This window comes from Chanodichthys erythropterus, chromosome 6 (genome assembly GCF_024489055.1).
Source record: "Chanodichthys erythropterus isolate Z2021 chromosome 6, ASM2448905v1, whole genome shotgun sequence".
Taxonomy (NCBI): Eukaryota; Metazoa; Chordata; class Actinopteri; order Cypriniformes; family Xenocyprididae; genus Chanodichthys; species Chanodichthys erythropterus.
This window is the reverse complement of record NC_090226.1, coordinates 33,714,149-33,740,225: the sequence shown is the minus strand read 5'-3', so window position 1 is coordinate 33,740,225 and position 26,077 is coordinate 33,714,149. Positions and strand designations below refer to the sequence as shown.

Below are 26,077 nucleotides of genomic sequence, written 5' to 3'. Positions count from 1 at the left end.
GTTCTGCTGGTCGTCTCCTTCCTCAACATGTTCTTTGCCTCAGAGATGGTCTTTAAGGTATATGATGTGACCGCCTGAAAGAAAGCAGGTGTTGCAGTTGTGCGAGAGTTTGAGTAACAGAGTTTTGATTTGTTTCAGGCTCACGTGTATCTGGGTCTGGCCATCATGTGTGGCTTTGTGCTGTTTGACACTCAGCTTATTATTGAGAAGGCAGAAATGGGAGACAAAGATTACATCTGGTAAGGCGTAGAGGTTTACTGTGTTTACCAGTATACCAATGATCGTTTTCATATAATGGTAATAGTAGTTGTTCATGCTAAAAATTAATTTACTCAGTTTATATTAGTATCTTAGGAGTAACATTGTAACCAAATCCATTGTTTAATAATCAACCAACCACAATAAAGCTGTACATAGGAATGAATAGGACTGTTTATAAGCTTTTTTTGCTTGTTTTTAATGAAGGCATTGTGTCGACCTCTTCCTGGACTTTGTGACCATCTTCAGAAAGCTTGTTATCATCCTTTCTATGAATGAGAAGGTATTTGAAACATCAATACTTGGCATCAGCATTGTTGCTTCCATCTGTTTTATTCCTTATTGAATTTATTCTCTATTTTTTGTAGGAAAAGAAGAAGGAGAAGAAGTAATTTTCAAAAGAGTGAAAACATCTGTGAGCTGAACATGTCAGCAGCTTCATTGTGAATCTGATTACATAGTTTGATTACATTTTATGTGATTTGATATGGTGTCTTAACTTTATTTTTGAAAATTGTTACTGGGCTTTGAATATGTTGTCAGGATAGTGACCTAATGTTGTTTGACTGTAGATTTTGAAGTCTTATTTAAAGCTTAAGTTGATCTTTAATTTCTTTGACTTACTGCAGAATTTAAAAGTCTGTAGAAAAGGAGTCTCATAAAACATTTGAATTAGTATCTGATTTAATATTGTACATAACAATAGAAAGTTTGAGTGTACTTGAGTTGTTACTGCTAGATGACAGAAGACTTTCTCACCCCACGCTCTGAACAATATCAAATCATATATCATAAATACCTTAACATGGTTGTGCTCCGCTAAACTGCTTTTTTGTGGTTATTGCGTTAATATTTGATCATTGATTTTTTTTTTTTTTTTTTTCTTCTTTGTTGCCAATGTCAGACTAGATTTTTGTAGCTGCTGTTAATGCCAAATTTATTTAGATTCATGACTACCATTGTTAATGCATTTTTCATTGAGTTCACAGATGAGATTTATTTTATTCATGAATATTGTGCATATTGATTAAGTCAATAAATGATGCCACAGATTGCATTTGTGCTCACGTGGCTACTGATATATTAAACCTTCTGCTGATAAACTTACATTGAGCTTGTTAAAGCTGCAGTCCGTAAGTTTTGCCTCTTTGTCGCCAACTCTGTTTGAACCCTGCAATTGCAGTTATTTGCAGAATTATCATCTTTGCGTGTGTTGCGTATCGGCACGGCTTCTCAGTGCAGATAAATCTGTTTGCTGTCAGTCACCATGTCGGTGTGGATACTGTACTTCAGAATCATGTTTTTTTAATCATTTTTAACCAAAAAAAAAAAAGTTACGGACTGCAGCTTTAAATTCTTGTGATTGTATTTCTTCATCGCAGATAAAGTGAATTAGATTTAATATTTGTCAGATAAGCAGATGTTTGAATTTTACCTGTAACAACCAGAAACATATTTCATTCAGTAGGTTATGTGCTGGTTCATCTAGTAGGGGGGAGTGGGGTAAGATGAGCCAGTGGGTAAGTTGACCCACCCCCCTGTATCTTGGCAACATACACTTTTATTGTCACTTGACCATATATTTTGGAACCACCAATCATTTCTGCACATGGGAGACATCCAAGTACAATTTTTGCATAACAGATGTAATGATTTGTCCGTAAAATTTGTCCGTCACCTGTAGTCCCTAATAGCCTAATGGTCGTCATTGCAGAAAAAACTACCATGTCAAGAACCTTTTGTCTAAAATGTTTATTAGTTTCAGTGACATTTATTCATTCTAATTTGGTTTTTAATTTTAACCAAACTCTCCATTTAGTCTGTTTTTGGGAACTTTGGTGTTCAATATATTGTTTCAGAAATGCAAAATTTTAACTTTATTTGGTTGGTTTTATGTTGTTTAAGTTAGATTTAAGAAAAGAAATATGATTGTTTGTAAAAGGAAAATTGATTATTAAATTAGTTTTTAAAAGAGGTAAATTGAATCATTTAAAATGATCTAAACCATCCTGAAATTGAGTTAGATACTTTCATTGTACTTCTGCTTCATTTTCCCTTATCTTGAGGTCCATATAAGTAAAAAATGGCTCATCTTACCCCACTCTCCCCTACCTGAACAAGAAGAAGGTTCAAGATATGCCTGTATTATTTAACTGTTTGGTTGTATATTATATTGTATATATTATTTAACATCAGGGAAGCGTGTCATAAATGACGGAAAATTCCAGATAAATAGCAGCACAGAGGTCTTAAAAGCAGAGGGAAATCCAGGTTGACAGCGACTAACATGTCCTTGTTAATACTGGACAAAGGGTGAATGACAAGTGATTTTGTCCATTTTTTAGGCCTTTCCCTCGCTAACTTCCCGTCTCGTTCACTCAGCTGTACGTCATTGTTTACGTTGAACAAGCGCCCTCTACTGGCGGAACCTTTATAATGTGTTTAAATGGAACGCCCTTGATCACTCTAAATCCACAATGGAGCTGATTTATTATTTACGGTTTTTACCTTATGAATTTGTTTTACGCAGCATTCTATAGACCAGCATGTATTCTTGGGCTTCTGTGACATCGCCAACTACTGGTCTGGCAGCAGAATACAGCGTTTATAGTCATTTTAGTTGATCTGTGTGAACAGGGATAGTTTTGACAACAGTCTGTACACAAAGGAAAAACTTTTATGATTTTAGTACAACACTGTCATGTAAAGGTACCCTAAAAGTGGATTGCAGGGAAGAATGATATCGGGTATGAGTGATTGAAATACTAGACAGAGGGAGAAAGGGGGGGACGCTGAGATTTTAGTGAAGCGTGACTGGAAGGAAAGTTACTGTGTTCTACCACTTTCCAAATATACTTTAAAATGTGTTCATGTGAACTATCGCAATAGCAGACATGAACATAAAACACAAACATGTTGCTTATGTTGCCTTTTTATTTCATAGCTTTATAACTTAAATTTAAAATCCAATTTTTTATAATTTCTAGATTCTGAAAAAGTTTTAGAATTTAACTCTTTCCCCGCCATTGACAGAATTTTCTGGCTTTCCGTGTTTTTACTGTTATGGTAGGGGGCGCTATTACGCATCTTCTGAAAGAGTACAGAATCTCTGGATCAAAACACAGGCGAAGAAGAAGCAGAAACAAGCAATAGCATAAAATAATGCAATCATCGAAATTAAACAGCAAAAAAAGCTTGATCTACCCCATTTATGTTTTGATCACCGTTGTGCATCCAAACCTTTGACAAAATCTCATTTTCTCAGCTTTTTGCTCAAAATGTTGCTTTTTTTAATGAAAGAAAGAATGCATGACGTTAGAATAAAATTATTATTATTATTATTTATTTTTATTTTTTTAAGCAGATCTGTTCTTTCTTTTGATATATTGCATTTCAGATATTCATAGAACAAAATATTCTGGGGGCCATGAAACTTTTGTGAAAATGATCAAAAATGCTGGCTGGGAAAGAGTTAAATGCATTTAAACAAATACGAATATATGCACTGTACAGCACAATCACAGTCATTGTTGAGAAACTATTTTAGGATTCTAGCAGGATATTATATAGTGGCTTAGATGCTTATTCTTCTCTGTTAGTTTTTCTGCTTATATTCTGACAAAACACTAAAAACATTGTGCAAATACTTGAATTTGTGACTATAATCTACATGAAAATACAACTTTAAGTTATTAATCATCATGACAACACAATTAAAACAGAGAAAAAAATGGTTAAACTATGTACATATAAAAACAGTCAGTTCAGCCTGTTGTGTGGATGAAGACCTTGTTCACTTCTCTGTAAGCGTTTCGCAGGAGCACGTATGGGAAACACATTTCCAGCATGTCTTGACTTAAGAACGGCGACTGCTCCACAATCTACAACCCAAAGAATAGAAACGACAGACTTGTATCATAAAGCATTTTTAGATCCTATGCTCATAATAATTCTGTTAGTCTCCAGAGGTTTGTTACCATGTGTAGAATGAGATAAACTGAATCTCTGTTCTTTATTTCCACTCGCTCCATATTCTGACCAAGCTGCAGTAAGATCGAGGATGCCACCTACACAAACAGACATACTAGATGAAAGATTCGCTGTGGATGTATGGAGTGAAAATTCTTGCTGCGTATTCTCTGTAATGTCAAGCGTTGTGAAATCAATGGTGTGCCATTCACCTTCAAGAACTCTTGAAGCTGCACCTGGATGTTCTTTCTCTGGACAGTGAACATCGCTGCAGCCAGATGGTTAACAGCTGTGGCCAAGCAGTGGATGTTGTTTTGGTGACCTGGTGAAGAACAAGATTTGCATTTACTTAAAGAGAATCTATAATGCCCCTAAGATTTGATAGAAGTCTCTGGTGTCTCCAGAATGTGTCTGTGAAATTTTCAGCTCAAAATAACCCACAGATCATTTATTATAGCTTGTCAAATTTGCCCCTATTTGGGTGTGAGCAAAAACACGCCAACAACAACAAAGCTGGAGAATCTCACGCAGCCAAAATGAGGATTGTCAGTAACGGTGTTCAGCCTTACATTGTTCAAACCGGAGTCGACACTGATGGAGAGACTCAGGAAGAAGTTACAACTTTTAGAATGAAACTGGACGTTTCTGAATGGTTAGTGGATAAATTTATGCGTAATATCATTGCGCCTGCTGCACTCATGGTACGGCAGCAAAATTTCTTGATTATTACGCTGGAATGAGAGTAAAGTTCCTAGCCATATCGGCCTAGAAAATCGCAACTTTTCATTTTCCGTTGGTCTTAGTACACGATTTAACTACAGAAGAGTGAAGTTGTAAATAGGAAAAATATTGAAACTCTTTGGTCATTTTTGAGCGAGATGCTAACGGTCTAATCAGATTCAATGAACTATGCTAAGCTATGCTAAAAGTGCTACCGCCAGACCTGGAGATCGGCTGAATGGATTCGAAAACGGTAAAACTCAACAGTTTAACTCTAGGGGAGTTGGAAAATGAGTTTCAAAACAAGTGGAGTGTGGCTTCTTGGGGGTAGGGTTTATATACATTTTAGGGTTTGTGATGTCACTAACAAAGGAAGAAGATCGTTGTAGTCCCTACCAGACATTTGTTGTAGTCCTTAAACAGAAAGTTCTTTAAAATAAAATTTCTCCCTTTGCATTGAACTTTGAGTGTTGTAACTTTGCAGATGTTGTTTACGATCACACAGCAACATTACACACTAACTAAAGTTAAAAAACTGAAAACTTGATCAACCACCTCTTTAAAGTATTTTAAAGGTGCCCTAGAATCAAAAATTGAATTTACCTTGGCATAGTTGAATAACAAGAGTTCAGTACATGGAAATGACATACAGTGAGTCTCAAACACTGTTGTTTCATTTGTTTAAAAGAAAACAGGCGAATCTCAACATAACGCTGACTGTTACGTAACAGCCGGGATCATTAATATGTACGCCCCCAATATTTGCATATGCCAGCCCATGTTCAAGGCATTACACAAGGGCAGCCAGTATTAACGTCTGGATCTGTGCACAGCTGAATCATCAGACTAGGTAAGCAAGCAAGAACAATAGCGAAAAATGGCAGATGGAGCGATAATAACTGACATGATCCATGATATCATGATATTTTTAGTGATATTTTTAAACTGTCTTTCTAAATGTTTCGTTAGCATGTTGCTAATGTACTGTTAAATGTGGTTAAAGTTACCATCGTTTCTTACTGTATTCACGGAGACAAGAGCCGTCGCTATTTTCATTTTTAAACACTTGCAGTCTGTATAATTCATAAACACAACTTCATTCTTTATAAATCTCTCCAACAGTGTGTAATGTTAGCTTTAGCCACAGAGCGCTATCAAACTCATTCAGAATCAAATGTAAACATCCAAATAAATACCATACTCGCATGATCCAACGCATTTATGCAGTACGCATGACGAACACTTTGTAAAGGTCCATTTGAGGGTTATATTAGCTGTGTGAACTTTATAAATGCACTGTATTATAGTCGAGAGCTCGATGGGCGGGGAGCGTGAGATTTAAAGGGGAAGCAGCCTGAATCGGTGCATAGTTAATGATGCCCCAAAATAGGCAGTTAAAAAAAATTAATTTAAAAAAATCTATGGGGTATTTTGAGCTGAAACTTCACAGACACATTCAGGGGACACCTTAGACTTATATTACATCGTATAAAAACTGGTTCTTAATTTAATTTAGGGTCTATAAGAAAACCATGCTGAACAAAGCTAGCGCTGATATTTTTAGTAATACATAGAAAAATGGATTTCATGTTAACTCTTTCCCACCAGCCAGCACCACCGTTTTTAATCATTTTCAGAAATCTTTCATGGCCCCCAAAATATTTTGTTGTATGAATACCTGAACCATTTTATTCTAACTTCATACAGCCTTTTTTAATTAACACACATGCTGTTTAATGTTTAAAGATCACATTATTTTACATGAGCATCAGCAATGCTTGTTTCTGCCTCTTCGCCTGTGTTTTGATCGGAAATTCTGTACTCTTTCAGAAGATGCAAAACATCACCCCCTACCGTATAACAGTGAAAACATGGATTGCCGGAAAATTCTGTCAGTGGCGAGGAAAGAGTTAAGAAAATCAGTCAGTTTTCTTTTGTATAGGTCAATGTACATCAGGCATAAAGCCTGATTATCTACATTCTCTTGAATCGCATTGAATCCTCGGCTCAAACTAACCTCCATGTTCTCGGCTGTAGAATGAGTTTGGATCCAGGCACAGGGTGGGTAGAGACACTGCTATATAGACCAGCAGCAGACAGGTGATTTTAAACTCCTCCTCAAGCGAAACGTTTTCTGGCGAGCAGAATAACAAGTAATACAACAAAAAAATCAGATTAGATTAGCTTGTGACATTCTTCCAGACAGACAAGCTCCTTTATCAGGACTTCACCTGTTTGCATGTTTGCAATTGCCGAAACCAGCGCGGGATCGATCTCACAGGGCAAACCAGCCGCTGACGCCATTTCGTACACACCGAGTGTCATCTACACATGATCAGAGATATGAAGACAATCAACAAAAAGCTATAAGTAGTTCGACAGAAAACAATAGTGTCAGTTTCAGTTCAACAACTGCATTGATGTTGCAAAGTTTCCTCTTTCTCCCTTCCCTACAGACAGATACAAGCTAACTGATTAAATGTTATTCCAGAAGCAGTGATTCAGTGATTTACCTTGATGTCAAGGTCGGGCTGCATAAAGTCCTTCAGACATTTGATGGGTCTCATTACATATGGACAGTGTCTGTCCAAGATCTACAGAAGGAAATGATCAATTCAGTGATGTTTTGTGCTACAATACAGCTGTACATTATTGCATGTCATGCATTTATTATTACGCATATACTGTAAGATCTGCATAAACCTCATTAAAAGAGGGCATTAGCGTAAGCTTGAAAATATGTATGTCAGGCTATAGCTTTATGTGGTAAGTAGTACAGTTTTTTAACATTTAATGTCAACATTACTGTAATATATGTATGTAGGAAACACTAAAATGTGATTCTGTTCTATATTAATGAACATAAACAGAGCTACTCACCTCCTGAAGAGAGTCTTGGACCATGGACCGAAATGACAGAATCACACCGATAATGGTCATTCTCTTCAACACATTTTCACAGCCTGGTGGAAAATTTTGGATAAATCAGATTTTCATTACAGTAAGAGGACATGAGAGACCAGTGCTTCCCAAACGTTTGTCCCTGAAGAAGTTGATTGCTTTATGCTCTATTTTGGTTTATTTATTTTAAATTTTGGCATGAAATAGAAATTCAAAACCTCTATTTTCCAATTGCATTTTTGTTCATACAAATGTCAGGCTTTTTTGCCAAATTAAAAATAACACTACAATGAAGTTTTATCCCTAATTATGTAAGTGGACTTTATAAGTGGACTATATTGACAAATTGGATTTTAGTTAGTAGAGTAATGAAGCGTGAAGGTTAATGCACTGTTATTGTACCTGTCAGTTTCTTTTGAAGGTCAATCATTGCCTCAGGTTTGTCAAAGTTAGCTCTCATTTGCACCAGCACATCCATGTTATCACTTACAAGTTTCTGAAAATGAAAACATGATTTAATTCAATCATTTACACACGTTTATACACAATGAGCCATATTTGTGCTTCAACATTATTTAAAAAAAGAATGTTTTTTTTTTTATTTTGAAAGATGTCATACCTTCAGTTCTCCAACTTGGGATATGATGTGCCACATGAGATTCTCATTTAAAAACTTCATTCCATAAGGCCCAATCAGTTCAGCCAATGTCCGCAAACCTACAGAGAAATATGCCACAATAACATCACGGTGTCACAGTGTATATGTAATAAACCAGCGTTTAACACTATTTTAGACACCAAGTGTGTCATTGTTTGAGTGTTGCTAATAAAATCAGAACCTGGATCAGAAATATTTCCTTGAGTAAAATATTTTTATTAGGCAAGTATTGCTACTGCTGCTGATTATTGCTGAGCAATACTCAGCTGCTGCTGTTGATTATTATTGCTGCTGCTGATTATTAATGATGCTGCTGTTGATTATTATTGCTGCTGCTGATTATTAATGATGCTGCTGAGTATTGCTGCTGCTGATGTTTATTGCTGTTGATTATTAATGCTGATGGTGATTATTGCTGCTGCTATTGATTATTAATGCTGCTGTTGATTATTAATGCTGATGCTGATAATAAATGCTGATGCTGTTTATTGCTGCTGCTGCTTTTGATTATTGCTGCTGCTAATTATTAATGCTGCTGCTGTTGATTATTAATGCTGCTGCTGTTGATTATTAATGCTGCTGCTGATTATTAATGCTGCTGCTGATTAGTAATGCTGCTGCTGTTGATTATTAATGCTGCTGCTGATTATTAATGCTGCTGTTGATTATTAATGCTGCTGCTGTTGATTATTAATGCTGCTGCTGTTGATTATTAATGCTGCTGCTGTTGATTATTAATGCTGCTGCTGATTATTAATGCTGCTGCTGATTAGTAATGCTGCTGCTGTTGATTATTAATGCTGCTGTTGATTATTAATGCTGCTGCTGATTAGTAATGCTGCTGCTGTTGATTATTAATGCTGCTGTTGATTATTAATGCTGCTGTTGATTATTAATGCTGCTGCTGATTATTAATGCTGCTGTTGATTATTAATGCTGCTGCTGATTATTAATGCTGCTGTTGATTATTAATGCTGCTGTTGATTATTAATGCTGCTGTTGATTATTAATGCTGCTGTTGATTATTAATGCTGCTGCTGCTGATTAGTAATGCTGCTGCTGTTGATTATTAATGCTGCTGTTGATTATTAATGCTGCTGTTGATTATTAATGCTGCTGCTGATTAGTAATGCTGCTGCTGTTGATTATTAATGATGCTGCTGATTATTAATGCTGCTGCTAATTATTATTGCTGCTGCTGTTGATTATTAATGCTGCTGCAGCTGATTATTAATGCTGCTGCTAATTATTATTGCTGCTGCTGTTGATTATTAATGCTGCTGCTGATTAGTAATGCTGCTGCTGTTGATTATTAATGCTGCTGCTGTTGATTATTATTGCTGCTGCTGTTGATTATTAATGCTGCTGCTGTTGATTAGTAATGCTGCTGTTGATTAGTAATGCTGCTGCTGATTAGTAATGCTGCTGCTGTTGATTAGTAATGCTGCTGCTGTTGATTAGTAATGCTGCTGCTGTTGATTATTAATGCTGCTGCTGTTGATTATTAATGCTGCTGCTGATTATTAATGATGCTGTTGATTATTAATGCTGCTGCTGTTGATTATTAATGCTGCTGCTGTTGATTATTAATGCTGCTGCTGTTGATTATTAATGCTGCTGCTGTTGATTAGTAATGCTGCTGCTGTTGATTATTAATGCTGCTGCTGATTATTAATGATGCTGTTGATTATTAATGCTGCTGCTGTTTATTATTAATGCTGCTGCTGTTGATTATTAATGCTGCTGCTGTTGATTATTAATGCTGCTGCTGATTATTAATGCTGCTGCTGTTGATTATTAATGCTGCTGCTGATTAGTAATGCTGCTGCTGTTGATTATTAATGCTGCTGCTGATTATTAATGATGCTGCTGATTATTAATGCTGCTGCTAATTATTATTGCTGCTGCTGTTGATTATTAATGCTGCTGCTGCTGATTATTAATGCTGCTGCTAATTATTATTGCTGCTGCTGTTGATTATTAATGCTGCTGCTGATTAGTAATGCTGCTGCTGTTGATTATTAATGCTGCTGCTGTTGATTATTATTGCTGCTGCTGTTGATTATTATTGCTGCTGCTGTTGATTATTAATGCTGCTGCTGTTGATTAGTAATGCTGCTGTTGATTAGTAATGCTGCTGCTGTTGATTATTAATGCTGCTGCTGTTGATTATTAATGATGCTGCTGATTATTAATGATGCTGTTGATTATTAATGCTGCTGTTGATTATTAATGCTGCTGCTGTTGATTATTAATGCTGCTGCTGTTGATTATTAATGCTGCTGCTGTTGATTAGTAATGCTGCTGCTGTTGATTAGTAATGCTGCTGCTGCTGTTGCTTATTAATGCTGCTGCTGATTATTAATGATGCTGCTGATTATTAATGCTGCTGCTAATTATTATTGCTGCTGCTGTTGATTATTAATGCTGCTGCTGCTAATTATTAATGTTGCTGCTGTTGATTATTAATGCTGCTGCTGTTGATTAGTAATGCTGCTGCTGATTAGTAATGCTGCTGCTGTTGATTATTAATGCTGCTGCTGTTGATTATTAATGCTGCTGCTGTTGATTATTATTGCTGCTGCTGTTGATTATTAATGCTGCTGCTGTTGATTATTAATGCTGCTGCTGCTAATTATTAATGCTGCTGCTGTTGATTATTAATGCTGCTGCTGTTGATTAGTAATGCTGCTGCTGATTAGTAATGCTGCTGCTGTTGATTATTAATGCTGCTGCTGTTGATTATTAATGCTGCTGCTGTTGATTATTATTGCTGCTGCTGTTGATTATTAATGCTGCTGTTGATTATTAATGCTGCTGCTGTTGATTATTAATGCTGCTGCTGTTGATTAGTAATGCTGCTGCTGCTGTTGATTATTAATGCTGCTGCTGATTATTAATGATGCTGCTGATTATTAATGCTGCTGCTAATTATTATTGCTGCTGCTGTTGATTATTAATGCTGCTGCTGCTAATTATTAATGTTGCTGCTGTTGATTATTAATGCTGCTGCTGTTGATTAGTAATGCTGCTGCTGATTAGTAATGCTGCTGCTGTTGATTATTAATGCTGCTGCTGTTGATTATTAATGCTGCTGCTGTTGATTATTATTGCTGCTGCTGTTGATTATTAATGCTGCTGCTGTTGATTATTAATGCTGCTGCTGCTAATTATTAATGCTGCTGCTGTTGATTATTAATGCTGCTGCTGTTGATTATTAATGCTGCTGCTGTTGATTATTATTGCTGCTGCTGTTGATTAGTAATGCTGCTGCTGATTAGTAATGCTGCTGCTGTTGATTATTAATGCTGCTGCTGTTGATTATTAATGCTGCTGCTGTTGATTATTATTGCTGCTGCTGTTGATTATTAATGCTGCTGCTGTTGATTATTAATGCTGCTGCTGTTGATTAGTAATGCTGCTGCTGTTGATTATTAATGATGCTGCTGTTGATTATTAATGCTGCTGCTGTTGATTATTAATGCTGCTGCTGTTGATTATTAATGCTGCTGCTGTTGATTATTAATGCTGCTGCTGCTGATTAGTAATGCTGCTGCTGTTGATTATTAATGCTGCTGCTGTTGATTATTAATGCTGCTGCTGTTGATTATTAATGCTGCTGCTGTTGATTATTAATGCTGCTGCTGTTGATTATTAATGCTGCTGCTGATAATTAATGATGCTGTTGATTATTAATGCTGCTGCTGTTGATTATTAATGCTGCTGCTGTTGATTAGTAATGCTGCTGCTGCTGATTAGTAATGCTGCTGCTGCTGTTGATTATTAATGCTGCTGTTGATTATTAATGCTGCTGTTGATTATTGCTGCTGTTGATTATTAATGCTGCTGCTGCTGATTATTAATGATGCTGCTAATTATTGCTGCTGATTATTGCTGTTGCTTATTAATGCTACTGCTGTTGATTATTGCTATTCCTGCTACTGCTGATTATTGCTTCTTCTGCTGCTGATTATTGCTGCTGCTGCTGCTGCCGATTAATGCTGCTGCTTTTGATCATGCTGCTGCTGATTATTGCTGCTGATGATGTTTATTGCTGCTGATGATTATTATTGCAACAGCAGCTGCTTTTAATTATTGCTACTGCTGCTGCTGTTGCTGTTGATTATGCTACTGCAGAGCAAATACAGAGACTTGCTACTGCCAATACATACACAGACACGCTGGTGTACGTATGTAATGTATTGAAAACTGTAAAATAAAATATTTAGCCAAAAGTTTTTGCTCAAATGTTATCTTAATTTTCATCTTACTGCATATATCAGAGTATTCCTCAGCATGAAAGCTCTGCTCATTCTCAGTGTTCTGGTTGACAAAGCACTGTGTGGTAGGACAGTGGACTATGAGAGCGCTGCTGGCCTGACGCAAGAGACCCTCAAGAAACCTGATGACAAAAAACCAGAAACACATTTAAACATATTATCCACAATTAAACCACAGACCAGAAACTATTTAAACCAGAAATCAGATATACATAACAACAGCATGACTGTAAGTGTTCAATTGTGTTTCATTTCTGAATAAATCAGCATTGTTGGGGATAGTTACTTTTAAAAGTGCGTTAAAATGTTGTATTACTCCCTAAAAGTAACTTTTGTATATACCTCTCGGATTTCATCAAAAATATCTTAATTTGTGTTCCGAAAATGAACGAAGGTCTTACGTGTTTGGAATGACATGAGGGTGAGTAATGATAGAAATTTCATTTTTGAGTGAACTAACCCTTTAATACTGAGTCAAGAACCCTATGTATAGATTCTATATAGAACCTTTTTTCTAACACTGTAATTATGTGTATGTCGCTCACGGTCTGTAAGATTATGCTCAAAAGCTGAAAAAGCTGGAGGAAATATGATTTCACGAAAGGTGGCACTTGGCCTGAAAAGTTGCAAACCTCTGCTGTGACCTCATTCTCATCTTGGGTTTGACCTTTTCTAGTCTAAATGGTTAGTTAAATACCAGATGCTTTCTTAACCAGCGCCTGTGAACTACAGGATACACAGGTGACCGTATGCATCGCTGATGTGGGAAAGTCTGAGCTTTGAGGGAAGCTGATGAAACGTCACAAGGTCTTACCAGTTAGTATAGAGTGTTGTGATGGTCTGTGCTCCGTACGAGTCCAGCGGTTGCGTCTGCTGCAACAAGACGCTCTTCACCATCCGTGCGACATCGATGTTGATGTAGCAGCTGAGGCTGTGCAGACTCGTAACATACGCTTGAATCCCAGCCAGCAGGTCAGACGGTCGGGCGATCTCATGAGTGCTCTGGTTATAACTGGCCATCTGCACGATTACCCTGTAAATCTCTATTCGTTAGGTCGAAGTAATGCTGACTGGACAAAACAGTGCTATATATGTTTTTTACTGAACTCATGTTTTTATCAAATGCTTTTCATTTATATTTTGCAGTTGTGAAGGCTGACTCTCTCTCAAACATGCTTTAAAGGAATATTACGGGTTGAAAGCAAGTTAAGCTAAATAGACAACACTTGTGGCATAAAGTTGATTACCACAAAAAATATTTTTTACAAAACGCAAAAGTCTCAGAAAAAATGTATACATACAGTATGTTTTATAAAATTACAAGCTTCACATGTTTGCATTCATTGTTTGTGCTTCATGATAATCTTGCTTTTTTTCCCTTTTTTCTTTAAGAAAATGATGGAATCAGGGATATTCCTTTAAGATGTAATGAGTGATCGAGAGGATGTTCAGCAAACTCATCCTGTGTTGTGATCTAAACAGAGCAGTTTCATAGTAAATACTTAAGAAATTAGCAATACTTGTTGAGTCTCATCTCCAGCTGTGTGAGCAGGAACTCGGCAGGAACAACAATGTGTTTGAACACTGTGAAATCAGTGCAGAAGCTATAGGAAGTGCAGAGTTCGGTCAGCGACAGGTGCATCTTATCCAGACTATAAGAGAAGAGAGCAGTGAGGTTTCATATCTACGGCTAACTATTCCTATATGGAAACTGTGAGATCATACATACTTTGTGACGATGAGTCTGTCCTTCCTGAGGCTTTCAGTCCCTGGTTTCTCTTTAGGCACGTCTCCTTTCTTTGGTACCGGTTTCTTCAGTTTTTTATTGCGCACTGTGCTGATGGTCTCAGCACTGTGTTTGGGCAATAACTAAAACGGAGCACAGCACAACACAGCTGAAAACACAGTATGCTTGCTGTTTTTACAGGTTTTTATCATTTATGAGTGTTTATGTCCATATATATATACACTATATTGCCAAAAGTTTTGGGGTGCCTGCCTTTGCGTCCACATGAACTTTAATGACATCCCATTCTTAATCCATAGGGTTTAATATGGAGTTGGCCCACCCTTTGCAACTCTTCTGGGAAGGCTTTCCACAAGGTTTAGGAGTGTGTTTATGGGAATTTTTGACCATTCTTCTAGAAGTACCTTTGTGAGGTCAGGCACTAATGTTGGCGAGAAGGCCTGGCTCACAGTCTCCGCTCTAATTCATCCCAAAGGTGTTCTGTCGAGTTGAGGCCAGTCAAGTTCCTCCACACCAAACTCACTCATCCACGTCTTTATGGACCTTGCTTTGTGCACTGGTGCGCAGTCATGTTGGAGCAGGAAGGGGCCATCCCCAAACTGTTCCCACAAAGTTGGGAGCATGAAATTGTCCAAAATGTCTTAGCATGCTGAAGCATTAAGAGTTCCTTTCACTGGAACTAAGGGTTCAAGCCCAACCCCTGAAAAACAACCCCACACCATAATCCCCCTCCACCAAACTTTACACTCGGCACAATGCAGTCAGGCAAGTACCGCTCTCCTGGAACCGCCAAAATCGGATTGCCAGACAGAGAAGCGTGATTGGTCACTCCAGAGAACACGTCTCCACTGCTCTAGGGTCCAGTGACGGCGTGCTTTACACCACTGCATCCGACGCTTTGCATTGCACATGGTGATGTAAGGCTTGGATGCAGCTGTTCATCCATGAAAACCCATTCCATGAAGCTCTCTACGCTGTTCTTGAGCTAATCTGAAGGCCACACGAAGTTTGGAGGTCTGTAGCTACTGACTCTGCTGAAAGTTGGTGACTTCTGCGCACTGTGATCCTCAGCATGCGCTGACCCCGCTCTGTGATTTTACGTGGCCTACGACTTCATGGCTGAGTTGCTGTTGTTCCCAATTGCTTCACTTTGTTATAATCCCACTAACAGCTGACTGTGGAATATTTATTAGTGAGGAAATTTCACGAATGGACTTATTGCACAGGTGGCAACCTATCACGGTACCACGCTTGACTTCACTGAGCTCCTGAGAGTGACCCATTCTTTCACAAATGTGTGTAGAAGCAGTCTGCGTGCCTAGTGCTTGATTTTATACACCTGTGCCCGTGGAAATGATTGAACACCTGAATTCAATGATTTGGAGGGGCGTCCCAATACTTTTGGCAATATAGTGTATATATATAAATATATCTATAAATATTATATAATATTTATATATAAATATATATAAATATTTATATTTATATACATATATTTATATTTATATATATCTAAACATGTCTTTTATACCTTCTCATTGAGGTTACATTGTTCGGCACATATCTCCAGCACAACCGAACATGTCTGACGAGAAATCTCCTCCAGAAACATCACACACAGCTTCAAACTTTGCTTCTCCATTTCTTCAGCCTAGCCCCCCCACACACATACATTTGCAACAAGAAAAACATGACAGAACATCATTTAGGGGTAATTTTCCATTTGTGAAAACAATCTATTAAGTTTCCTTAAAGAGGATCTATCATGCCTTTTTACAAAGTCTTGTTTTTGAGCTCTACTAGAACAGGTTTTCCTGCTTAAATGTTGATTATTTTCCTCATATTCTCCATTGTTGCAGCTCCTCTCTTCTCAGTCTGTCAGTAACGCTCTGTTTAGTTCCTGTGTCTATGAAGCTCCTCCTTCTGAAAAGCACAGTGTGCTCTGATTGGTCGGCTGGAGCAGTGTGTTGTGATTGGTGTTTGGGAAATGTCCCGCCCCTTACCATAACCACCAGTTTCAACACATTACGAATTAACTCAACCAGGCCCCGCCTCTTTATTCTGCATATTAATTATTTAAATGAGGAATATTGTGAAGAAAACTCAAGACTACAATGGAGGCGTTTCATGGAGTTCAGAAACACTGATATAGAGAAGAACTCCCACTGGAGGGACTTTAAAGAGCTTTTTCGTTATTAAAAAGCAACATTTCACACTAAAGAAAGATGAACATGGAAAAAAAACAGAATAGATCCTCTTTAAAAAAATAAATAAAAATAAGATAATGAATTTTAATGGACCTTTATGTTCTTATGATCTAAGGCCAATGAGGCAAATTGCATAAATGGTAAAGTCATTCTGAATCACATGGAGCAATACTGACCTCCTCTGGACAGAGCGGATGGAGACACTGACTGAAGTGTGAACAGACGAGTGGGAAAGCAATGAGGTAGCGCTGCATGGACACGTCCTCGCTGCTCTGAGAGAACATCTTCTCAAACACGCGCGCGTGGAAGCTGAAAGATTATAGGCACATGAAATCAACAGTGCATCGCTTGTCCATTTACGCTTTTTAAGGCTCAGTGGATTCTCAGATGATTCAAACTTTGGCCACTGCTCGTTCGGTCACGGTAACTAAAACACAGATGACACGCTGAAATTATATGGTTTATGGTTAAATGATTCGCTAAAGAAAAGCATTCTGTTATCTCAATGTCATGAACATCAATTTAGGGTTAACTGAAACTTGAACTAAACCAAAACCATAAAAATATTTTCATCAAGAACCAATTTAGTTTGACGTCAAATGGTTTTGATGCACCACTTGTCTGGTTCATACGACATACTGAGCTCTGAGAGGAAAAATATTTGCCATAGATGAATTATGCCATAAATGTCAGACATTTTTCTCACACAAACCTGCCACATGACTTCAGAAGATTGAAATGTAGAGTAATATGGACTGGAGTTATGATAATTTTATGGTGCTTTTTGTCATTTTAGAGATTAACAGTCATTAGATGGTAAAGAGTGGATATATTCCATTAAAAAGCAGCAAAATCAGCAAAAAAGAGAGGAAGTCTTACAATTCTTATTCTTACATGTGAGGATGACCCTCGCTACACAAAGCACAAAGTTCAGTATTAATAATCTCAGTCGACTCACCAGAGAATGGAGAGATCGGCCGTCTCACAGAGGAGTTCATTCACATTGTCCATCATCCTGGTGTGAAACTGGGCCATGTTCATGATCTTGGCGAGCTCAGGGTAGTCCTTCAGTGCCAGAGAAGCTTTACTAACACTGGTGTAAGCCTGGAGAACACAAACAAAACATCTGTAACAGTTGGTGTAACTTCTGATGCTTATTAAGATTGAGGTGTTATGGATACAATACTTTTCTAGTCTGCCTGACTATGTACTAATTGCATTTATGCATTTTGGACTGCTTTTATTTTATTATTTTGGTAATTGATTGCTTAATTAATTAAGTTTGTTCCTTATTTAATTGAAAATATACATTATACATATACTATACATTATGTGCAAAACTGAAACAATGGCTAGTCCTAAGTTTTAAAGCAAAAGGACTTTAAATTGCTAAATTAAAAATGATAATAAAAAAACAAAGACACAAACTCAGTTTTAACAGGCAAATGGAATGTAGGAACACAGTTTCTTACTAGCATGTATATTACTAGAATATTGGCAGTATATTAGTACTTATAAAGCACTTTAATGCCTTATTCTGCATGAGCATATTCTATATCCCTTAATCCTACCCAATACCTAAACTTAACAACTAACTTACTAACTATTAACAATCAGTGATTAGGAGTTAATTGAGGGAAAAGTCTTAGTTAATAGTGAGAATTGGACCTCTAAGTGTGACCAAACGTTTTGCTAAAGTTCCTATTAAGTTATGAAAATGTTATTTCCGAACATTCAAAACATCCAGTTTATTAAATGTTTTAAAAACATTTCATTCTTGGTTATGTGAACATATAAGGCAACATTCCATTTTATCATTCTGCAAACATCATGAGAATGTTACTAAAACATTTCAGAAAAAAAAAAAAATGTTCCATGTTTTTGTTTTAATGTTTTGAGAACATTATTAAAGACCAGATAACTTTAGAACTACTTTGTTAACATTACTGGAAGAACATTTTATCATAACTTTGAGAGAACGTTCTCTGTTCGCTGGGGTTGTAGTTATATGTATAAATGTATAAACAACATGATTCCCACTCTGATCAATTTTATCGGCCTATGAATGTATATAATGTAGGGCCGTACCTGCAGTCGTAACCAGTCCAGTCTGAGCGGTTTCAGGTCAAATTCTTCTCCAGCATTCACTGAATGAAAAGAATTTTAGGAAAGCAAATAAATCTGAATGTAACATTATTGGATTTGGATTCCTGCTACACATTTGATCTAAAATGCTGCAAGATGTCAGAAGAAACTGAGCTCCGATCATATCATATCTATTGATGAAATATACACTAGCGTTCAAAAGTTTGGGGTTGTGGGATTATTTAAAATGTTTTTGAAAGTCTCTTCTGCTCACCAAGGCTGCATTTATTTGATCAAAAATACAGTAAATTAGTAAAATATTATTCTAATTTAAAATATCTGTTTTGTGAATATATGTTAAAATGCAATTTATATCCTGTGATCAAAGCTGAATTTTCAGCATCATTACTCCAGTCTTCAGTGTCACATGATCCTTCAGAAATGATGATTTGATACTCAAGAAACATTTATGATTATTATCAATGTTGAAAACAGTTTTGCTGCTTCATATTTCTGTGGAAACCATCATAAATTGTATTTTTTTCAGGATTATTTGATGAATAGAAAGTTCAAAAGAACACCATTTATATGAAATAGAATCTTTTGTAACATTATAAATGTCTTTACTGTTACTTTTGATCAATATAATGCATCCTTGGTTAATAAAAAAATATTAATTTCTTTAAAAAAAAAAACTTAGTGACACCAAACTTTTGAACACTAGTGAATGTGCACCTTAAACCACACACGCACAAATAAACCCACAATAATATTTACAAATTAAACACTCTTTTTCCCAGTTCAGACACTATCAGATGAGAAATGAGAACTGAAGTGATCTGAATTATGACACTTGTCTTCTATAGAGCTGTTTATAGCTGAAACTGAATTAGTGTCATATTTGATGTTTGCATCATTGATTTTGTTATTTTCCTGTTTACATGGTATAAAGTACTGTAGAAATAAAGCTGAATTCACTTCAGCAGTTCACAACATGGTCGATATGTCCAGAGGCTTGTTGCACAAATTTAGTTGATCAAACTTGAGTAAGTGTTGAGTTGACAAACCCAAACCAATCCAAGCCAGTTCAGCGCTCACTATAAACGCAGCACTACTGTTTTCTATAGGCAGAAAACACAAGCTGTGGCGACCAAACTCCACACAACACAGGGATTTTTCTCAAAAGTCTACGTCCCTGTCAGGTGTTCTCACAATTAAGAGAGTCACTAATTCCCTAAACAGTTTATCAAGACACTGAACCTGGAAAGCAGGGCAAGAAATGACAATAATCACTCGAAAGTAGTTATTAGACAGGCATAAAAAAGGAATAATACACTTCGCACATTGATACCTGATGACAATATATGTGGCTGTGCAACCACAAGTGTGTTCAGAAAATATATTGAATGCGTTATAGAAAGAACTCACAGTGCTTGAGACTCATTGCAGACAGAGTTGAGACGAATGACGACATGAGAACCGATTCCTCCTCTGGACAGACGGACATGCCCTGAAATGAGAAGGCAAAACCTGCACAGAAACCTTCTGATAGAAATGCATGACATTGGTTTGTGAACAGGATAGTGAGAAATTCTGTACCTGGATGGTTTCATTGAGCACTAGAGCATCATACTGTGACAAGTACTGAAGATGGTAGCGTTGAATGATATATCTGTGTTTAGCCAGCAGAGCTCGCAGCCGTTCCATGTAGTACAGGAGCTCCGCCATCTGTCTGTACCACAAACACAGTTAACACAACAACTCATGATGCTGCATTTCCCATTGAACTGTACCACAAGACACGCAGTGAGAAATGAGTGATGGAAATGCACGAACACAGTTCTTTCGGCTGACCTTATTGCTTATGCATTTGTAGGAGTTTAGCTTTCAGATGCCTTTTTAAATAAATCATGATTTACTAAGGTTTGCGCTAGTCAGTTTTACTGGTATTTGTGCCATTAATTAACACCCAAAGAAAGCATGTCTTAACCATTTTGTGCCTTGTTGTAAGTATTACCTGCACTGCTCTTGGTAGATTGTGCTCGTCGTTATGTAAATGAGCTGCTGCATGTGCGTTCTTTAAAGGGCTTGTTGATTATGATTACACTTTTTTAACTTTAGTTAGTGTGTAATGTTGCTGTTTGAGCATAAACAACATTTGCAAAGTTCGATGCAGAAGAAGATATTTTCTTTTAAAGAATTCTCTGTTTAAGGACTACAACAAACGCTGGTAGGGACTACAACAAGCCTCTTCCCAGGTTTGTGACATCACAAACCCTAACATTTACATAAACTCCGCCCCCGAGAACATGCAACAAAAGGGGCGGGGCCATGTTGGGCTGCTTTAGAGAAGAGGAAGAGTTGTTGTAGTCGAGTGTTGTTGTCATGCCGTCATTTTACGCCGGACTGCTTCACAAACGAGGGTCAATTCAACACAAAAGATGAACATGACGGCACATGCTAGTAGATGAGTTGAATCAACTCCACAGCAACTACATCAATTTATCCACTAACCATTCAGAAACGTCTAAAAGTTGTAACTTCTTCCTGAGTCTCTCCATCAGTGTCGACTCCGGTTTGAACAATGTAAGGCTGAACACTTTCCTCATTTTGGCTGCGTGAGATTCTCCAGCTTTGTTGTTGTTGAGCTATTAAAGCTCCACCCTCTTCTGGAAAAGGGGGCGGGAGCAGCAGCTCATTTGCATTTAAAGGGACACACACAAAAATGGTGTGTTTTTGCTCACACCCAAATAGAGGCAAATTTGACAAGCTATAATAAATGATCTGTGGGGGATTTTGAGCTGAAACTTCACACACACATTCTGGAGACACCAGAGACTGATATTACATCTTGTGAAAAGGGGCATTAAAGGTCCCCCTTTAATTTGCTCATTGTCAGTAGATCAGCCACAGAATTTACACTCCCATCAGCAATTCTATGGGATTGTGGTCTCATTTAACCCATTTAGTAAATCTGGCCCAAAATGCCTTTCTGGGTCAAAGTGACTTTAAAATAATAGAGCAGGTCACATTACTGATGAACTGAAAATAGTGACTGCAGTGGTTCAACCTTAATGTTGTGAAGTGACGAGAATATTTTTTGTGCACAAAAACAAAACAAAAATACGGCTTTATTCAACTTTTTCCTCTCTTCTGAATCACTCTTCGATGCTGTACACGTGAGCAGCATGACGCATGCGTGTGATGCTGATGCAGGAGTCGGCCAATACCGAGCTGGCATTCTGACGTAGAACACGGAAGCGCTGCACTGTGTTGACAATGTGAACAGCGTCAGAGACTGACTCGGAATTCATTATTTTTGTTTTGGTGCACAAAAAGTATTCTCGTCGCTTCACAACATTAAGGTTGAAGCACTGAAGTCACATGAATTAATGATGCCGTTAGTACCTTTCTGGGCCGTGAAAGTGTTGATTATGTTGCAGTCTATGGGAGGTTTCATCCACAATATCTTAATTTGTGTTCAAAAGATGAACGAAGGTCTTACGCATTTGGAACGACATGAGGGTGAGTAATTAATGACTGAACTTTCATTTTTGGGTGAACTAACCCTTTAACAGAATTTGAGTTGTGTTGTGCTCATACACTGTAGTGCAGGTGAACATGACACTTACGAGTCTGCATAATCCTCTGGTGTCTTGGTTTTGGGGATGTTCTCAGCATGACGCACAAGCCAGAGCACTTCATCACGGGAGAACGACAGCGCCATGAACACAAATAAAGCCTAGAAAAACCAAATAGAGTTCAAGCCACAGAGATCTGGGTACGACCTAAAACATGTACATCAAAAATAGCATTAAATGATTGAAACCTTGGGTCCAAGCAGTGCAGGTTCATCCTCCAAAACTTTGGTCAGTTCCTTCAGAGCATTTCTCAGGAAGCTGCGCTTCTCTCTCCGCAACGCCCCGCTGAGAACCAGTGAGACGAGTCAACATTTACTCTGTTCATCAGGCATTTTTTAGGATGTTTGCTGTTTGAATAACCATTTTGCTTTTCATGCTGGTAAGATAACCACTGTGAAGTCTACGTTTTGTAATGTACAATCTTATTTTGTCTGTGCAAGAATATCACATGCCTTCCCAGCTAACAAAAATATGTTATCTTTTATTCCTGCATTTGAAATAAACTCATACTTTAGATGCTCACCAGTTAGTGATGACATACTCTTTACATTCTTTGATGTCGGGAATGCGCTTACTGTACCTGGAAAAAAAATGCAAAGCTAAACATGATAAGAAACGCTTAGGTGAATACATACATCAGAATCGTGCAGCAGCATCCATTTACTGACGCTGTATGCATGTGTTACCCTTTGAGACTGTCGAAGAACTCCTCGGAGAGCTTGTGTATGTTGAGAACCTCGTCTCTGATGACTGTGATGTACAGACCGTTACGAAGGGCCATCTTCCATAAACCCTGAGAGCCAGCATTGCTGTTTAGACTGCCATGACACAACAGGAAGCCAACTGACAACCAGAAGACAACAACACATTAATACAAACGTGGTGTATTCAGACACTGGTGCTGTACAGACATTCATACCGAGCTAACAAAAATACGTTCTAAGAACGCGTTTTTAATGTTCCATTAAGTTATGATAATGTTATTTCTGAATGTTCTCTGAATGTTCAAAATGACTAGTTTTTAATGTTTTAAAAATGTTTTTTCTGAAGGTTAAGGGAACATTCCATTTTATCATTCATCAAACATTATGGGAATGTTACAATCTCTGAATGTTCTGAATTAGTAACATTTGTTCCATGAATGATGTATAAATAATGTTTTTGTGCTAATGTTTTATAAAGATCAGATAACTTTGAACGAACGTTCCTTTAGCGTTACTGGAAGAATGTTTGTTCATAACTTTGAGAGAACCTTTCTAGAACGTTCTGAGAATGTTAGCTGGGTAACTAGAGAACATTAAGAAAATAACACAGCCATTCAAACACCTCATTATCAATGAAAACGTCCTTCTGGCTACATTCAAGATTCGTGTCATTTGTAAATATTACAGTCTTTCTCAGAGGCTCAGTGATGCTGCCACACTTTGTTAGTCGACAGAAATAGTTGCTCTCTCAAATAAAGAGTCGTGTGTGGAAAAATAGTGGAAGGTGCAATTGAAATAGCACCAGCATGACTTCATGTATAAAGACACTCACTGAGGATCCAGCGCTCCATCGCCTCCATGGACAGATACTCACAAGCCATCTATAAACAATGTTTAGTGTCAGTCCTTCATATAAACAGCCACATGCACAACTGTTTACTGATACATCATGGACAGCAAAGGCAGGATATAATCAAAAACCCAGCGAAAAGCATCTGAAATGAAAACTAAGATGATCTACAGTCATACGTACAGTGTCACAACACGCAGGGGTGAGCATGGTGGCGGGGGAAGCCAGCAGTGACAGGAGTTGAGCGCCGCGCCACTGGTCAGCTGAAAGATTCCTCCGTGGATACACCATATGCAGCGAGAGAAGAGCCTCTGTCACAGACTGACAACAGCAGAAAGCGTTATTCGGTCACTTATTTAACCCTCTGGTGCTCTTCGGTCATTTTTGACCGAAAAAAACAAAACAAAAACTTTTTCCCATTTCATCGCAATGGTACAAAACTTGGTAAAGGTTTTGGCACTTGCTATGTGAACACATGATTTGAAAAGGTTAAATGGTCCTTAAAAAATAGTCATACTTGTGCTCCTCAGAAATTGGAAAAGAGTGGTTGAAAACTTTTGGTACTGCGTCGAAACAAAATTTTACTGCAAACTAATTTTTTGAGCTCAAGCTCAAATTTGGAACACAGCTTGTTTAGATTTAATGCTTTGATTTTCTTGTGGTTTTAGAGTAAAATGTAAATTTTTGAAAATATATATTTCAAATAAAAATTGAATATAGTATTTTTGTTCATTTTTCATAACCGTAAACATAAAATTCTGTAACTTTTTTTAAAGTTAACTTTTTAAAAACTTTTTCCACTTCAGCAATAATCTTCGAAAAGAGATCAAAATTCAGTCTGTGCTATAAAGCATTCAAAATTTATGACAGTTTAAATTGGAAATTTAATTTTGTAAAATTGTAAACTGTAAATTATCAGGAAAATTTTATTTGAAAGTGAACTAACCCTTTAAACACAGAAAAAGTCAGATTTTCATGATAGGTCCCCTTCAAAGAATGTTGGTTACCAGACAGTTGACTGCACCCATTGACTTCCATAGTAGGAAAAAAAATACTATGGAAGTCAGTGGGTGCCGTCAACTGTCTGGTAACCAACATTGTTTGAAATATCTTCTTTTGTGTTCAACAGAAGAAATAAACTCATGTGAATGAGTAAATGATGACAAAAGTTTTGCTTTAACTAGATATACTAAAATAATGAAAACAAAAATATATATTAAAAAACCCCAACAACTATTAAAAGTGACAAAAACACACCACAAAATTAATAAAATGAACTAAAAACATAAAATATAAAATAAAAAATTATTAAAAATATTAATAAAATCCATAATAACAAAATCAAGAAAATTAAAAAATAATTTGTGACCAGCATTGAAATATGTGCTTTGATGGAAATGAGAGAGTTAGTCTATATAAATGTGACTGACCTTGGTGTGGGGACCGAACTCCTCCGACAGTTTTTTCCAGGGATGGTCGTACTCTAAGAACATCTGTCCCAGTCGAGGGTACGAGGGATCACTGCACACAGTAGTTATCACACACGAAATCATATTTCATAATATTATATATATTTCAACACACATAAATCTTTTCGCATTTGCATTGTTTTTGAGCCATTTTCCTCATGAGGACTGTTGGCTGCTTCCCACAACTGACAGAGAAAGTCAATAACATTTATGGACAACCAGTTGGTTAGGCAAGTATTTGGGTGGATGGATATAAAACAAACACCCTTTTTGGGAAGATTCAGGAGAAATATCAATATATGATTCTGTAAGAGTACTTATACGATTGTAGTGATATTATACCTACAAGAATAAAAAAAATAGCTTTTTGCTTCTAGTCTTGAAGTGAAACAGGTCTCTAACTGCATAAATGTGTGACTGTGTGAAAATATGACAGAGTGATACAACACAATGCCTTGGATTTGATAATCACTGAATACAAGTCAAATGTATTTGTCATTTAAATGCAAATATGTTTGGATTTATGTTTATACACAATGACTGTAAGAATAGACAAAGAGTCATTAAGTCATAAAGAGACAAGCATAT

At 37.0% G+C, this 26,077-nt stretch overlaps 2 protein-coding genes across 3 annotated transcripts in view; one reads left to right on the top strand and one right to left on the bottom strand.

The window, feature by feature from the left end:
- tegt (testis enhanced gene transcript (BAX inhibitor 1)) overlaps positions 1 to 1,308 on the top strand; it is a 4,813-nt gene extending 3,505 nt beyond the window's left edge. Inside the window, exons 7-10 of one of the 2 annotated variants that reach the window (XM_067388727.1) lie at positions 1 to 57; positions 139 to 239; positions 466 to 541; positions 627 to 1,308. The exon at positions 1 to 57 is cut by the window's left edge and continues 23 nt beyond it. In XM_067388727.1, the coding sequence (XP_067244828.1) occupies positions 1 to 57; positions 139 to 239; positions 466 to 541; positions 627 to 650 (258 nt within the window). In that variant the 3' untranslated portion in view covers positions 651 to 1,308. The remainder of the gene's footprint in view (positions 58 to 138; positions 240 to 465; positions 542 to 626) is intronic. The other variant, XM_067388726.1, reaches the window with a different exon arrangement.
- Positions 1,309 to 1,887: 579 nt separating this feature from the next.
- The window catches only part of nckap1l (NCK associated protein 1 like), a 33,491-nt gene continuing 9,301 nt past the window's right edge, over positions 1,888 to 26,077 (bottom strand). The window contains exons 6-31 of the mRNA XM_067388725.1: positions 25,451 to 25,541; positions 24,204 to 24,341; positions 24,003 to 24,051; positions 23,153 to 23,309; positions 22,990 to 23,046; positions 22,655 to 22,751; positions 22,458 to 22,567; positions 20,425 to 20,557; positions 20,254 to 20,335; positions 18,829 to 18,887; positions 17,699 to 17,844; positions 16,917 to 17,049; positions 16,065 to 16,184; positions 14,516 to 14,655; positions 14,307 to 14,438; positions 13,601 to 13,819; positions 12,778 to 12,908; positions 8,468 to 8,565; positions 8,251 to 8,344; positions 7,828 to 7,910; positions 7,461 to 7,541; positions 7,179 to 7,272; positions 6,965 to 7,081; positions 4,440 to 4,549; positions 4,236 to 4,325; positions 1,888 to 4,139 (exon numbers count right to left, since the gene is read on the bottom strand). Coding sequence (XP_067244826.1) covers positions 4,023 to 4,139; positions 4,236 to 4,325; positions 4,440 to 4,549; positions 6,965 to 7,081; positions 7,179 to 7,272; positions 7,461 to 7,541; positions 7,828 to 7,910; positions 8,251 to 8,344; positions 8,468 to 8,565; positions 12,778 to 12,908; positions 13,601 to 13,819; positions 14,307 to 14,438; positions 14,516 to 14,655; positions 16,065 to 16,184; positions 16,917 to 17,049; positions 17,699 to 17,844; positions 18,829 to 18,887; positions 20,254 to 20,335; positions 20,425 to 20,557; positions 22,458 to 22,567; positions 22,655 to 22,751; positions 22,990 to 23,046; positions 23,153 to 23,309; positions 24,003 to 24,051; positions 24,204 to 24,341; positions 25,451 to 25,541 — 2,878 coding nt within the window. The 3' untranslated portion in view covers positions 1,888 to 4,022. The remainder of the gene's footprint in view (positions 4,140 to 4,235; positions 4,326 to 4,439; positions 4,550 to 6,964; positions 7,082 to 7,178; positions 7,273 to 7,460; positions 7,542 to 7,827; positions 7,911 to 8,250; positions 8,345 to 8,467; positions 8,566 to 12,777; positions 12,909 to 13,600; positions 13,820 to 14,306; positions 14,439 to 14,515; positions 14,656 to 16,064; positions 16,185 to 16,916; positions 17,050 to 17,698; positions 17,845 to 18,828; positions 18,888 to 20,253; positions 20,336 to 20,424; positions 20,558 to 22,457; positions 22,568 to 22,654; positions 22,752 to 22,989; positions 23,047 to 23,152; positions 23,310 to 24,002; positions 24,052 to 24,203; positions 24,342 to 25,450; positions 25,542 to 26,077) is intronic.